The sequence below is a fragment of the Petaurus breviceps genome, unplaced genomic scaffold (assembly GCF_028583685.1).
Source record: "Petaurus breviceps papuanus isolate PSGF00001 unplaced genomic scaffold, PetGlider_PUasm1.0 90747, whole genome shotgun sequence".
NCBI lineage: Eukaryota > Metazoa > Chordata > Mammalia > Diprotodontia > Petauridae > Petaurus > Petaurus breviceps.
Window position 1 is genome coordinate 366,981 of NW_027187334.1, and position 15,142 is coordinate 382,122.

Genomic DNA, 15,142 nt, shown 5'->3' on the forward strand with positions numbered 1-15,142 from the left:
CGCCCCCCTTTTTTGTTTGTTTGTATTTTTGAAGGGGCAGTTGGGGTTAAGTGACTTAACCAAGGTCACATGGCTAGTATGTATTAAGTGTCTGAGGCTGGATTTGAACTCAAGTCCTCCTGATTTCAGGGCTGGTGCTCTATTCACTGTGCCACCTAGCCGCCCTTTCCTTCTGGGAGTTTGACAGTGAAAGGGAGGAGAGAGATGGGATGACAGCCTGAAGAGGTGCCAGGATCAAAGGAAGGTGGGTTAGCTGATTATTGTTATTGTCATCATTTTTAAGGGATAAAGAACAAAACTTGTTTATAGACTAAGGGGAAAAGGAGAGATTGCAGACTGCAGATGAAGGGAGGCTCCCCAAAGAGAAGGGAAGGACTAGCTTCTAGGGTCTTAGCAATGGGGCCCCTTTTAGTGAGAAGAAGGCCACCTCTGCCTCTGAGAGAGCAGAGAAGGAAGAAAGGATGAGAGAGGTCCCTGAGAGGATAAGATGAATGCAACTGAATACAGGTTCATGGGTATCAGTCTCAATAGTTTCAGTAGAGTAGAAGGCAAGGTTACGTTCTGCTGCTAGTGAAGGGACAGGGAGTAGAGGAGGTTAGCAATAAGAGGAGAAGCCCAAGGGCTCTCAAGCAATCCTTGGGAACCAAGGAAGGCATTTCTGTCTAGCAGGGAGGGTCCAGGGAGCAGAAATTTATACTGACCCAAGTTCTGGAGATTTCTGTACTTTTTCCAGCAGCTTCTGGTACTTCAGGAAATAGGAACAGAGGAGACAGATGGCAGAATCCCAGGACTGAGGGGTAGCAAGGCACAAATATTAAAAGGTCCAGGAGACAAGGAATTCATGTCTGGAGGAGGAAGCATGCTGAAGTGGCCTTTCACAAGGTCAAGACTGTTTAGAAAGGAAAATAAGGCAGACCTGGTTTAACAGAGAGGAAAAGCTGGTAAGAATCAAAAGGCCAAAGGTCAAGGAACAGGCATGGAAGGAGTAAAGGAGTGAGGAACATGGAGTTAGAGGAGATTGTGGTAAGGGCTTGGAATTTCAGAACTCAAGATCTGTGAGAGAACTTAGAGGCCATCAAGTCCAATGTCTTCATTTTGTAGATGAATAAGTGGAGACAAAAAGAAGCTAAATGACTTGCCCAGGATGACCCAACTAGTGAGTGTCTGACATGGGATTTGAATCTGAGTCTCCCTGACTCCAAGTCCAGCATTCTATCTACTACTCCATGGTGCCTTGAAGGCTGTTCATTTCCAAGGCATAGTGAAATCTAAGGTATGGCCATCCTATTGGGTGGCTGAAGTCAAGTGGAGAAAGAGGTCATAGAAAGAATGAAGGTCAAGAAAGAATGGATATGGGGTGCTCAAGGGGCCAGGAGTGTGGCTAGCTAAATCTCTGAGGGGGATGGACAGGGAGGGGGTGGCTAGCAAGATAGTGATCCAGATGGCAAAATCATAGCAAAAGGTCAGACAGTAATTAGGTGAATGACAGAAACAAAGATCAGGAGAGGGTGGGAGAGTCAGATGATAGACTTCAGAAGAGGCCTGTGGTGCTGGTAGCAAGTGGGGAATATTGGATGAGGAAGTACTAGAAGGAAGCAAGGAGTACCTCTATATATGGGAGAAAATACAGGGTGTCTCCAAATGTTCAGTGCAATAATATTAAGCTTTAATAGTTTAATATTGTATTAGGACTTTTGGTACACTCAGTACATCTTCTGGGGCTCTTTATGCCTTGAAAAGTTACCGGAACAAAGCTCTTTGTTCTGTTTGAAATCAAATGAAACATGGTGTTCCTAAACAAATATTCCAGGGATATTTAAAATTTTTGACTCTTGATTCAATGGTCCTGCTGGTCATAGGATCAGGGACCCAGGGCAGGGCTCTTTCGATGATACTGTTACTAGTTTTCAGAAAGGTGGGTTTTTGATGCCATATACATGATCACATTTCCAAAAAGAATCAAAACAAATATTTTCTTAGTTCTGGGATAAAGCTCGTGGCAAGAAGCAAAAATTCCAAATTTGGGCTAAGTTCAGATGAAAATATATTCCTTCTTGTGGCCTAATGTAGAAAGATGTTTAAGAAGAGACATTTTAAAAAAATCAATTTCTGTTTAAATGCTTAACAAAATGTATGGACCTTAAGTGCAAAGGCTGAAAACCGAGTCAAATAACCACTGAAAACCAGCCCTTTGTCAAGGCTATTTATTAGGAGATGTAGTGAGCAGAGTACCTTGAGAGCTTCCTTCAGATAAACAGATGGATACTTCATCATTTCTGTCGTTATCCTCCACTACCTCAGGCCCAGTTTCCTCTCCTGACGCTAGTGCAGACAAAGGGCCCGACTCCGGCTGCTCCGAGAAGTCAGCAGGGCCACCTCTGGGAGGTGGAACTTCAATCCCCATTAAACGATATTTTCTTCTTCGATTACCAATCCAAGTCTTTATAAGGGAGATACAATGGAAACTTTTGAACACATAGAAACCTCATTAGTTCTGAGCATGAAAAGGAAAGGCTCTGAGTAAAACAGAGTAGACTTTTTATTTAAATGAGAAACATAAAAAGGCAAAATACATTGAATAACGACCAGCTCTATTCGCCTTTAAATAACACTTGGCAGTTCACAAAGAGTTTTCCTCACAACCATCCTGAGAAAGATTTTGGTTGTTTTTGTTTTACTGTGAGTCAATGAAGTATAAGCAAAAATGACGATATGCTCACTTCAAAACAGCTTAGCTGCAAGATCATATTTATTTAAAACACCCACAATGCCAAGCAACATGGAGTTCATTACTTTTTTTTCCCAGAGAAAATAATCCGCCACATCTTTCAAAAGAAAAACAGATTGGTTGGGTTCCCAAAGGAACCGGGCATGTAGCTATAACTAAAGCTTATGTCCCATTTCCAATCTTGCTTTTCCTAGGTGAAAATCTGCCTTATTGACTTTCGTCCTTTCCCTACCAGCTCAGTGCTTTGAGTAGCTTCAAAGCCCGGTTTATTGGATTGATAACTAATCTGCATCTCAAGTTCCTCATATAATTTACACAAAGCTCATTTTTGTGGCTAGGATTTGTGGCCTCACCAGTCTGGTCAATATTACTCCACAAAACTCAAGTTGAATTATTGTTTCTTTTTTTCCCCTTGTAAAGATAGCTCTGAAATAGTACAGAAAACTCATCAATGCAATGCAATGATTTCCTGCTCTGATTTGAATACAGTTAAACAGCTCATATCAACTAGGCTTTCTGGAGGGCCATCACTGTGGAGGAAATGAATTGGACACCCCTCCCAGTTTACCGATTCTCGAATGTCCTCTAAGAGCATCCTCTGCAATTTTAGAGACGCAGAAAGGTTCTCAAGAGCAGAGATGGCCAGCCCCAGGTCACACAGTTCATTCATAGCACAACTTGGTCCCCAGGCCACCCACCAAGTCAGGGTCCTCGCAGCTGTATCATGCCATTCCCCATTCTCAATACAATACCTCATATTGGAACTATTTTGGGGACAAAACTAATGCAGCATAAGAAAAACCAAAGACTAAGACCAGGAAGACATATTCATTTTCATTTTTGCCTGTGTATTTTCCTTTCAAATTCAGGAAATGTAGTCTCTTGAATGTATTCAGTATTCAATACTAAATATATACTCTGAAACACATGGATTGTTTTTGTGAAGTCCCAAGTGAAATTTACCCCGTAGGAAAGAAAAATATTTATGTATATTAATTTTCCTGGCTTTGCTAACTTCTCCCCTAGGAGAAATACTCGTTTAAACAGTAGAATTCCATTTAAATTCCCCATTACATTGTCTCTGTGAAAAAGTACTGTTACACTTCAGAAAACTTAGAAGCTGGAACTTCTTACCACAACTCCATTAAATTGTCACGTGCTTCCTTTATTTCCTAACTGAATATTGGTGTTTATTAAGGAATCACCAAAAAAGGTTTTCTTTTCTTTTATGATGTGGCCCATGGATAACCAGGAAAAACTATGGCAGGGACAGAAGAGGGAAGATGTGATCTCTCAAAGAGATTCCTAAGCTTGCTTGGGTCATACTTGGTGGGAAGGAGCTAAAAGGTAGGAAAGAAAAAAGGGTCCTGAGGCTCACAAGTCCAAGATGTTCCCCAACTCAATTTTTTCTGAGGAGTGTGTATGTACACACCAGCTGCATGTGGACAAAAGGCAAAATATTCCATGGAATGAATATTAGGCTTCATGTCATTTTTATTACGTGTGGGAGCTAAGTTTTCTTCTATGGAGATATAACTTTCAAATTATAATAGAAGGCACTAGGAAAATATGATTCTATAAAAAGATATAATCAAAGTTGTCTTGTGCAGTATTACAGGATCACCCAATCATTGGACTGGAAGGGACCTCGGAGGTCACCTAGTCTACCATCCCACTCCAAGTCAGAATCCCTTCTATGGCTACACTGAAAAGATCACCTTCTTTTCTTTGCTCGAACACTGCCAATGATGGAGGACTCCCTACTCTGCGAGGCTGTCCATTCCATTGTTGAACAGTTCTATCAGAGATTTCTTTCTTATAATGAGCCAAGCCAGACTTGTCCATATCCCTCAGTCCTAGCTTTGCCTTCTGGAGCAAAAGAAAATAAGCCCACTCTCTTTTATATGTGAATCCTTCAAGCATTTGAAGATGGCAAATATGTCCTAACTTGTCTTTTTTCTAAGCCAGACACTCCCAGTTCCTTCAACTGTTCTCAGACAAGATGGTTCCCAGATCCCTTGCCATCCCATATTATACACAAATCTTGCAGGCTGATTAACTTAGTGAGCTATATTACAGCCCATCGACCCCACCCCTGCTCCCTGAATCATCTGAAAATGCTGGGCAGGCTACTCAGGCTTTGGTGCTCTTTCCCTGGTGAGAAACATATACTGAGAGCAGTCGAAAGGACTGTGGCCTGGGAATCAGGCTACTCAAAACTTAGTCCTAACTCTGCCCCTAGCTAGCTGTCTGTTGTTGGGCAAATCACTGCAAGTCCCTGGGCCTTGGTTTCCTCATCCATAACAGGAAAGGATTAGACCAGATGATCTCTCAGCATCTTTCCAGCTCCCAGTCACTAAGGCCAGATAACAGATTGCTGTATGCACTTTGAGCATAACTTTTCAGGACTATATCTAACTTAAAGCCAAAGTAAAGCTGTATTACAAGCAAAAAGCTACTCTCCTTTTTAAAGAGATTTCAAATAAATCCTGCTACTCTGAAAGTAAACACCATGCAAAACAATGAAAAACAAATCTGCTTTCCAAGAAGTTTATTTCAATCGGGAAAAAAATCACTTTGACAGTGTTTTGCAAATATTCAAGCATATGCCCATCATTCAAGTGCTTGGGTATATGAGGGTGTATTTGGATATCAATATACCCCGACCCTGACCCACGTGGGAGAGATCTTCCACTAAACTATACATGCCACGAGAGACCTTTGGGTCCCTGGCATACTGCTCAGCACCCTGCATCCAATAGGTACTCAATATGGACCTGTGGATGAGTACCATTAAAGGGCCCATCAAATAACCAAATGGAAATAACACACAAGGCCAGGAGAGAAAGGTCCTGACACTTCCCCCTTAGACTCTTTAGAGGCAAAATAGAAAAGAACCAAGCTCTGTCAATTCTTCCTCACTTCCCACCAATCACGAGCCAAAGGCCCCAGAGTGAGGTACAAGTGGTTCATTTCACTTACCCACAGCTGAAAAAAGTCAGCTCGATGTTCCTGTGGACATCTTAAAATCAAACACTCAGGGAGCATTTATTGTCTACTATGAGTATGGCCTGGTGAGGAGCTCAAAGGGTGTTTTTGGGGGGAATGATGCTTTTAGTGTGTTACAGAGCAGGTCATCTTTGCCCTCTAGTTCTCTTAGGAGAACCCATTTCCTCTGGAAGTCCACTGGGCCCCACACTATGGGGGAGGCTGCAGACTCCCTAGCTTCATTGATGCTTCCAGAAGTCAAGTCAGAAGTTGCTTCAAGTCCTCCTTCTAGGAGAGAAGGGGCTGGGGAATGTGGAATAAACTCTTGCTCAGCCTCTGTATTCTGTCAACAAGTGCATCATTAGAGAGAACACCTTCAAGGAGGAGATCTGAGAAGCCCAGAATTAGATGGGCCCTCAGAGGCCCACCCAGCCTACCTATGTACCTGAACAAGAACCAGTGGTCACTCAGCCTTGGCCTCAAGATCCCTGGGGAGGGCTGGCTCACTACCCCTCTGTGGTGTTCATTTCACCTTGGGACCACTCTCATTTTGAGAAAGTTTTCCCTTACCTCAATTTATCTCTATAACTTCTACTCATTCTTAGCTCTGCCCTCTGAGACCAAGGTGAACAGTCCTAATAGCTCTGTAGCTGATAACAGCTATCATGAACCCTGCCCCCAGGTTTTCTCTTATCTGGGCTAAATCTCCCTAGTTCCTTCGAAAGACCCTCCTATGGCATGACACTAAGGACTTTAGCACCCTGGTTGCTACCTTCTGAACACCTTCCAGTTCCTCACTATCCCTTAGTGCCCAGAACTGAGACTGAGTGTGGCATTCCAGACATGTCTGATCACAGCAGAGCAGGGGGAGACTATCACCTCCTGACTCCTGCATGCTAGGCCCAAGAGCACATGAGCTTTCCAGGAGGCCATAGGGCACCGGTGAGTCAGGCTAAGCCTGCAGTCCATGGAAACATCAGAGATCTTTTTTCAGAACAACTACCAGGCAGCCATGGCCACATGGCACAGAGGGGGAAATCGAGAACCATAATTTGCCTTTTATTAAGTGCTTTTCAATGGAAGAAGGATTGAAAAAGACTCATCTCATACACAGTCAGCTCAAGGCCCACTCAGTTCTCACCTATGCCCCAACTAGGCCCATTCCTGCTCCAGTGATTTCTTCCTTCTCTGAATCACGGTGCCTTGCAATGTGTTATGCACACACTCCCTTCTGCTGCTGCTTCGCCATTTCAAGAGGCTTAGCTCCATCTCCTCAACTTGACTGGAAGCTCCTAAGGGGCAGGGACTGTATGCTCCAGCCACTTCTGAATCATGTGCACCTTAGTACCAGCCTAGACACAGAGCAGACCCACTAAGTTAACTGGTGTCTATTGTTCCAAAGAGCACATGATCCACTCAGCTCAGCTACAAGGAAATGTGCTGTGGCCTTGAGTCAGCTTTATGCAGGGGGTGGGGGGAAACTAGGGAAGGGCTGCCCCTAGCAGATATGGCACAAGCAATGCCAACCTCACTTCTGCTGCTAGCCCAATATAAGGTAAGGGGATGACCCTTCAAGGCAATCCAGGGCCAAGGCCTCTCTCACTGGGGAGGAGAGCAGGAATACTTCCCTTCCTGGTTCCTTCCCTGCCCATGGGCAGCTGCCTCCCTGGTCCTGTGTTTCCTGATATGGCAGCACAGAGTTGGAAGGGACTTCAGTGGGCCTCCAGTTCCCCCTGCACCAGAACCCAAGGCCCCCTACAACATACCTGACAAGCATTCCACAACATGACTCACATTCAACTGCTTGTCTATACTCACATGGCTACCATCTTTGTTCAAGCTTTGAGTACTGCAGTGGCCTCCAGATGATCTCTCTGCCTTAACCCTCTCCCAGCTCCAGTCCACTCTCCACACAGCTGCCAAAGTGATTTCCTCAAACCCAAATCTGAGCATGTCACCCTGTCTTTCCCCTCTCCCCATATCAACTTCAGTGGCTCCCTATTACCTCTTGAATCCAAAGGTCTGCAGTAGAAGGTAGGGTTTTAGTTGAAACTTAAAAGAAGTCAGGGAAAGCAGGAGGGGGAGGCAAGGAGGTTGAGAAATTGAAGTTCCTCCTTGAAAGCTGGGATTGTTCTATTCTTTCAGCATTTAGCACATAGTGGGAGATTAATAAATGCTTATTGATAGTTTGATCATTCAGTGTTTCCTCAAAGAGCACTGGATTATAAAGCAGAGGAGCCTAGTTTCAATCCTGCCTCTGTGAAGGGCCACATGCTTTGGGAAAGTGACTTAATCTCTCTGGGCCTCAGTTTCTTCTTCTGCTAAATGGTGAAGTTAGCCCAGATGCTCCATTGGTCCCTACTTGCCTTAGCCCACTTGAGCTGAAGAGAAGAAAACTAAGCTAGTCAAGTGACTGGCAGCTGGGAGACCTGTGGAAGTGGGGAGCTGCTTATATTTCTTCCCAACACATAACTATTTATCCCTTTCTTCCCTTGACACTAGCACCTATCAACTGCTTTCAGGAAGGTGTGGCCTACTCTAGTTAGCTGTTGACATGACTCGTGACTTTTCCCTTTTCTGCTGCACTCTTCTCAAGTGGCCTTCTGGGACTGGGCCTGCCTCCATAGTACCTTGGAGGTGGTACTGCCACATTCTAAAAAGAGGAGTGGGCTTCAGGCAGGTGCATGAGAGGATGAATTTGGGTCCATGATGACCCTCAGAAAACTTCCACTCCAGAAGACTGGACAAGGGTCTTTCTCCTAACACCCCCCGCCCCCGCCCAAGCCCTCTGGGTCAGCATCTTGGCCCTCACTGTTTCCTGTGCCTGGAGGGTTTATGGGATTCCGATCCTTGCTTGGTCATTTACTACCTGAATCTTCCATAGGCCATTCACTTCTTCCTGGACTTCCACATCTACAGAATGGAGGAGTTAGACTGTCCAAGGGGCCTTCCAGCTCTGATCTCTGATTCTGTGATATACAGAAAAGCCTGCCTTTCTCCCTTGGACCTCACATAGCACTATGCTCTTCAATTCCCAAATGCATTTATGGTAGGATACAGGGTGGGACAGTCATGTGTCTTAGTACCTCATCCTCCTATTAGATTATAAAGGCTATGTGGACGGGAACTCTGTCTTAGTTAAATTTTGCTTTGCCCCTGTGCCTAGCATGGTGCTCATGCACTGATACCAGCCAGTCAACTAGACTTCAGCTTATTGTCTGTTCTATTATTGTATATACCGGGTATCCCCAAAGTCTTAATGCAGTTTCAAGCTTTAATAGCTTATTAAAAGTGCAAATAAAGCCTTTTTAGGCCTTACTAGCTTCCAACTGCACTAAGACTTTGGGGACACCCACTTTCACATATGAGATATCACATGACTGTATCCCCTTTCACCTTTCCTAGGCTGCCCAGGTGCAAGAATAAAAGCAAAAGGGATCATACAAATTGCCGAATTGCTCTGCCTGCTATAGCACCAAATTCTGGTGCCCCTTTGCCCCCACTCAGGGACAGAGGTTGGCTTTATTGCTCATGCTCCTGCTTCACTGAGATGGCTTTTTGGCAGTGTTTCGAAAGCAAGAGGCCAACTGGATCATAAATCCTCCTGCTCTAGAGCTGTCCTGGTTTCCATCAACCCTCTTTTTGTTAATTCACATCTGGATTCAAAGGAATAGAAATAAGTGAGCCTTCTGCAGGCATCCCTGTTCCCCAGCCCTGCCAGTATCTCAGGGCATGAGATAGGACAGGACTGGGGAGTCTGAGGAGGCTGGAAGATGAGCACTGAATCGAATGTCAGAGGACTCAGTTCTGCAGCCTCCTGTCTTTGAGTCTCAGTTTCCTCATCTATGAAGGACAGGGTTGGACTAGATGGTCTCCAAGGTCCGTGTTAACTCAAAGCCCTGTGACCTCTCCCTCATGGTCACTCCCTTTCTCGGTCTGACTCTGTTTCTCTCCCCGAGTGTTTATAAGATAATGCTTCAGACCTTCCTCTGAAGAGTATTACACTTGGGCCACTTTCTTCCAACTCCTACTTCCTCTTGGTCTTCTGGGATCACTGTCACCACTGAAATTGTATATAAACTCCCTGCAAATGGAATGTCAAATGTGGCCTTGGTGGCTGATCGATATGATCTTCAGCTGGACACTCTGATCTCCATGCAGCACCTACCATGTGCCGTCTCTGCAACTTTCAAAGGCATCCTTCCACACTCCCCTTCCACCTCTGGCAGACAAGGATCACAAGTCTTACCCGGACTATTTCACAGTCAACATTTAATTCTGCGGCAACTGCTTCGATTTTCTCTCTGCAAACAGAGCCCAAGCTTGTCATGCCATTGTCCCAGTATTTCTTGAGGGTGGCTAAATCTCGGTCGCTGAACTGGGTGCGGTCCTGGAGCTGCAAAACAGAATGTTCTCATTAGAAGCCTGGAATGAAAGGATCGTACTGAGCGGCTGCCCAGGATGAGATGTGCTAGATTATTTGTGCCTGGCTGACCAGGTCAGAGCATCTCTTTGATGTTTAATGGGATCAGCTAGCCTTCCTGAGCACATGTGGTGATAGGCTTTGAGCTTCACAGGACTGAGAACTGGAGAGGACCTTAGCTGGCCCTGTCTTCCAGCCCCCCTCATTTTACAGATGATGAAACTGAGGCCCACAGGGTTTAAGGCACTGGCCACACAGGTAGTAAGTAACCTGGTTCAAACCGAAGGTTTCTGATTTCCCAGGATACCCCACTGCCCTGAGAAATAACAGTGGAAGTCATTTTTGGAAATGGGAATTTTCTGCAACATTTAACATGATGTGGCTGGGGTTGCCTTAGTCAAACCTTTTGAAGGGGAGGGGTTTTTAAACTAAGCTCATCTCAATCTGCCCTCCGTGGGCTTCCTTTCAGAGCTCTCATTAAGGCCAACAGGAAAAGTGTGGAAAGAACTCGCCTGTGAAAGCAGAGACTTGAATGAGAAGGCCAGCTTATACTGGTGAAATCCTTTGCCCTCTCACTCCTTCCAACAATAAGAACATCTCACACTCAGGGCATGGCTTCTGTGATTAAAGGAGAGCTTTAGCAATTGTTTTCATTCAATCAATCTGTGAAACCCCCTTGCAAATTAAGGAGTGATTCAGAGGCAGTGGGAGAAAGAAAGAAGGACCTGGGCTCCAATATTGCTTCTTACCCTCCTGCATGCTACCCGTGTGAATGTGGGTAAAGCACTTAGCCTGCCTGGGTCTCAGTTTCCTCGAATGAGGTCTGGACTAGACAGCTTCTGAGGTCCCTTTTGCTCTACATCAATGATTTTGTGACCTGAGTTCAAATCCTGGGACTTTCCATTTATATTACTTGTGGGACTTTGGGGAAATCATTTACCTTTCCAAGACTTATATCATCACCCCCCCCCCCATTTCACAGAGAAGGAACTGGGGAAAAGGAGTAAAATGATCTGTCTAGTGTTACACCGGGGGTCCATGCCAAAGCTTGGACAAGGCAGGACCTGTAATTGTTTGTCCAGTGACCTGCTTGCTAGGCCACCGATTCCTAATTATGCTTTTGCAACAGCCCAGGATGACTCCAATTAGCAAAGGGGCAGGGAAGTCATCCTGAAAACCTCCGAGAGAGGGTACTCCTTCAAGGGAAAAGACACCCTGCAGTGGGAGCCGTTGGGCTCCCCTCTAGCCTGCTGACCATTCAAAGGGGATGAGTTCTTGGACCCCAGCCAGGGGCTGAAAAGCTCTTCTTCTGCACACAGACAGTGTGGGAAAATGATCCCACCAGCTAGAACATCTCAATAGGCAAGGGCCAGGTAAATGGAGTATGGTTTTGAAAGTCTTATGGGAAGTAAATCTTGTCACTTGGTAGGGGGAAAGCACTCTATAAATTCCAGAGTTACTACTCAGAGAATGAACTTAGATCAAATAGTAATTAATCATTTATCTAGTGCTTTGAGGTTTGCAAAGTACTTAAAAAATTCATTATCTCAATTGATTCTTCCAATAACCCTGTGAGGTCAGCAGTACAGTGATCACCCTCATTTTACAGAGAAGGAAAGTGAGGTTTATAGAGGTAAAGTGACTTGCCCAGAGTCCCACAACCAGGAAATGTCAGAAGTAAGATTGGAACCCACATCTCGCCTGATTCCAAGGCCAGCACTCTACCACTGCACCACTCTCTCTCCAATTAAAGTGGATTTCTTTGTAAGAAATGTACTGCTACAGTTGTTCATATTAGTCAATATTATCTGCTAAGTCTATTTTCTTCCTGTCCTTGAAAAAAAAACCTAATGATTAGTAACATTCATTACAAGTACTAGTACTAAATTACATCTTCCCAATAAGTGAATCAAAATATCCTATCCAACTTTTTCTAATCAAGAGGAGAAACTCTTGAAGTGATTTATAACATAAAAATCTCATTAGGTACTTGGACCAGACTGATTGCAAAATAGATGGGGAGCTGAGATGCCTCAAAAGAAAAGAGAATGCAAAGAAATTGTAGCAAGGTCCTGGGAAGATGCAGATAACCCAGCAAAATGACCAGACTAAATACTCATATAATTTTCCATTGTCCCAAATGCCCCGATGCAAGCTAATGTGCATTCCTGCCAGTCTGAAAGGAATAATAAACAGAACGCTGAGCACACTCAGCCAATTAATTTGTAATTCATTTAGAGGGCATCCAAAGCCGCCTAGTCCCTTAAATTGAACTAAATAAAAACTGATTTGATTTGCTGGAAATGTGCTGGGGTCTCAACATTAGCAGCACTGAAAGCGACCTATTTTGACAATGCCTCTTAAGTAGAAGCTTATTGGGAAAGAGCAATTATTTTTAAGGCCCCTAAGAGCATATTTTAACTAAGAAAATAAATAAGGTAATAAAAATCAATTAGCATTAAAACTTCAAATGCCCCTTTGGAAAAGGAAAAGGGGCTGGGGTTTAAGGGAGAAGGGGAATTTCTCAGAGAGTACTCAGAAAAAAGACAGAGTGACCTCTGTCTTTTCACTAGTCTTACTGGATTTGAAAGCATAAGCTTCATGTAGCATATATATGCTGTCCAAGGTCTAATGATCCAGCCCAATGCAACAAATTCAACACTGATCAAGCACCTACTATGTGTGAGTGCTAGCCTAGACCTCCCTGGCTAAAGTGAAGGAGACAAGACAAGTAACTTATCTTCCGAACTTGTTGAAAAGAGCTATTTGGATATCACATCTGAGAAAAAGAAGGGACTTGGCCCAAATGACTAGATAACTCTGATGATGTCACTTTGCCCATGCAGACCTGGCCCAATTGCAGAACAAGGGTGTGAGGTCATGAAATTTTCTTGGCCTTTGGTCAAGGAATCATGGTCATGGAATCATGTCCAGCAATTGAATTCCTGCATTTTTTAAAATAAAGGTAGACATGACTGAGCTCTGAATTAGGGGTGCAGAGCTTCTGTTTTAAGTTACAGGCATCTCCCTGTCTTTCATTTATTGTTTTCTAAGAGTTTCTCTTAAAGTCATCATTTATTCACTATGGCAACTGGAGCACAGAAAATTAAAAACTGTACATAAACCCAAAGGATGATATCAGAGAGGGCTGGCCAAGGGAGAAGCCCTTCTGGGCACCAGTCAAAATCCTGGGTGCTAGCCTTTTAGAACATGAGCCCAAGTCAATCCCATGAGGGCATGGATATAGTGGAAAGATCACTGGACTTGGTTCTAGTGTCCCCTAGGCCTCAGTATCCTGATCTGAAAAATGGAAGGTAGACTAGATGACCACCAAGGTCTTTCTAGCTTTTCATGGTCTATGACAGACCGTAGCCTAACAGTTTATTCCATTAGGCTTAGGAACAGATGAAACCCTTTAGCAAATTGGGGAAAATTGGGAGATAATTCTAAGCTGCATCACTGGATTAAATTACATTGGAATTGAACTGTCTTATCTTTATTTATAAATAACCTTGACATGGGGAGCAGTGGCAGGAGGGGTGTCAAGACAGGTTTCAGAAATCTGATCATCAAGAGAGGATGGAAGAGGTAGGAAGAAGGAAAAAAAAATGACTGGTAATTGGATTCTGCTGGATACCCTGTCACAAACAGCTGCAGGCAGCTTGTTTGAATTGGGCCATTGACAGGAAGCTGCTAATTGCCAATCAAAGGCAGCTGAACAAACTAGCATCATCACTCCAGAAAAGACAGGAGGCCCATTATAAATAAGGCCTAGCTTGAGACCCCTGAAGCTTCTTTCCCACCCCCTCACTACTCTCCCACCCCACCCCCCCAAATTGAAAGCTACCAACAAGAACGACAGAGAACTAAGGATCTCGCTTCCAGGCAGCATGAAGGGCAAGGGGTGTTTTGCAATAACCTGCAGAGTGTGTGCTATGCTTGTGTTTATTCCCATGACAAGTAACTGTCATGTATGTACACACCACAGTTTGTTCTCCTTCCCAGAGGAGGAGGGAAAAGGACTGAAGGAATGACTCTCTACTATCCAGGCTACTGGGGAGAATGAAGTCTTCCATGAGACAATGAAAAAAAAGGCTTTAAAGATAAAACAAAGGGGCGGCCAGGTGGCACAGTGAGTAAGAGCACCGGCCCCAGAGTCGGGATGACCTGTGATTGAATCCGGGCTCAGACACTTATTACCCACCGAAAAACACCTGGCTGTGTAACCTTGCGCAAGTTACTTAACCCCAATTGCTTAAAAAAGATAAAACGAAGAAGGAAAAGCTGAGCAGGCAAAACAGGATCCTCCTGTGTCAAAGAGTGGAAAAAGTGGACAATCTGACAAAACAAAGAAAGCAAATAAGAGAAGTCAGTGAACATTAGCAACCCATTTTTGATAAAGTAACTAGCCTGGTAGATCAAGCAAATGTTTGGATAGCAGTAAAGCATTTGACAAATTCTCTCATGCTATATATTCTTGTGGGGAAAATGGAGAGATGTGGGTTAGATCACAGCCTAGTTAAGTGGTTCAGGACTTGTTGAATGACTACACCCAAAGAGTAGTTGGTAACATTGGCCAATGTAAGCGTGGGGGGAGGTCTCTGGTAAAGCGTCCTCGGGGTCTGGACTTGGCCGGGCACCATTCAACACTTTGATGAGTTTTATATGAAAGAATAGATAGCATGCTTATCAAATCTGCAGATGATAACATTTAGTTGGCTGTTTTCTAAAAACTCTCTATGTGTATACACAATCTATAGATACTGTATACACATACTCCCTTAAGCAGTTTGGTGAAATAAGAGGGCTCAGAGTGTAAAGAGAGCTCTCGAGTTGATAATCTCTGACAGTTATGCACGGGTAAAAATATTCCCATGGGCGAAAGCCCCATTACTAGGGGTTGGGGGAAGAGAGGAAGGGAGAGAGAGGGAGGGAAGGAGAGGGAGGAGGGGGGGGGAGAGAGAGAGAGAGAGAGAGAGAGAGAGAGAGAGAGAGAGAGAGAG

General features: G+C 44.3%; 1 protein-coding gene across 3 annotated transcripts in view; it reads right to left on the reverse strand.

The window, feature by feature from the left end:
- The window catches only part of HDX (highly divergent homeobox), a 106,863-nt gene that overhangs the window by 29,817 nt on the left and 61,904 nt on the right, over positions 1-15,142 (reverse strand). For all 3 annotated transcript variants that reach the window (XM_069067373.1, XM_069067374.1, XM_069067372.1), the window contains 2 exons: positions 9,966-10,112; positions 2,233-2,440 (listed from right to left, as the gene is read on the reverse strand). In XM_069067373.1, coding sequence (XP_068923474.1) covers positions 2,233-2,440; positions 9,966-10,112 — 355 coding nt within the window. The remainder of the gene's footprint in view (positions 1-2,232; positions 2,441-9,965; positions 10,113-15,142) is intronic.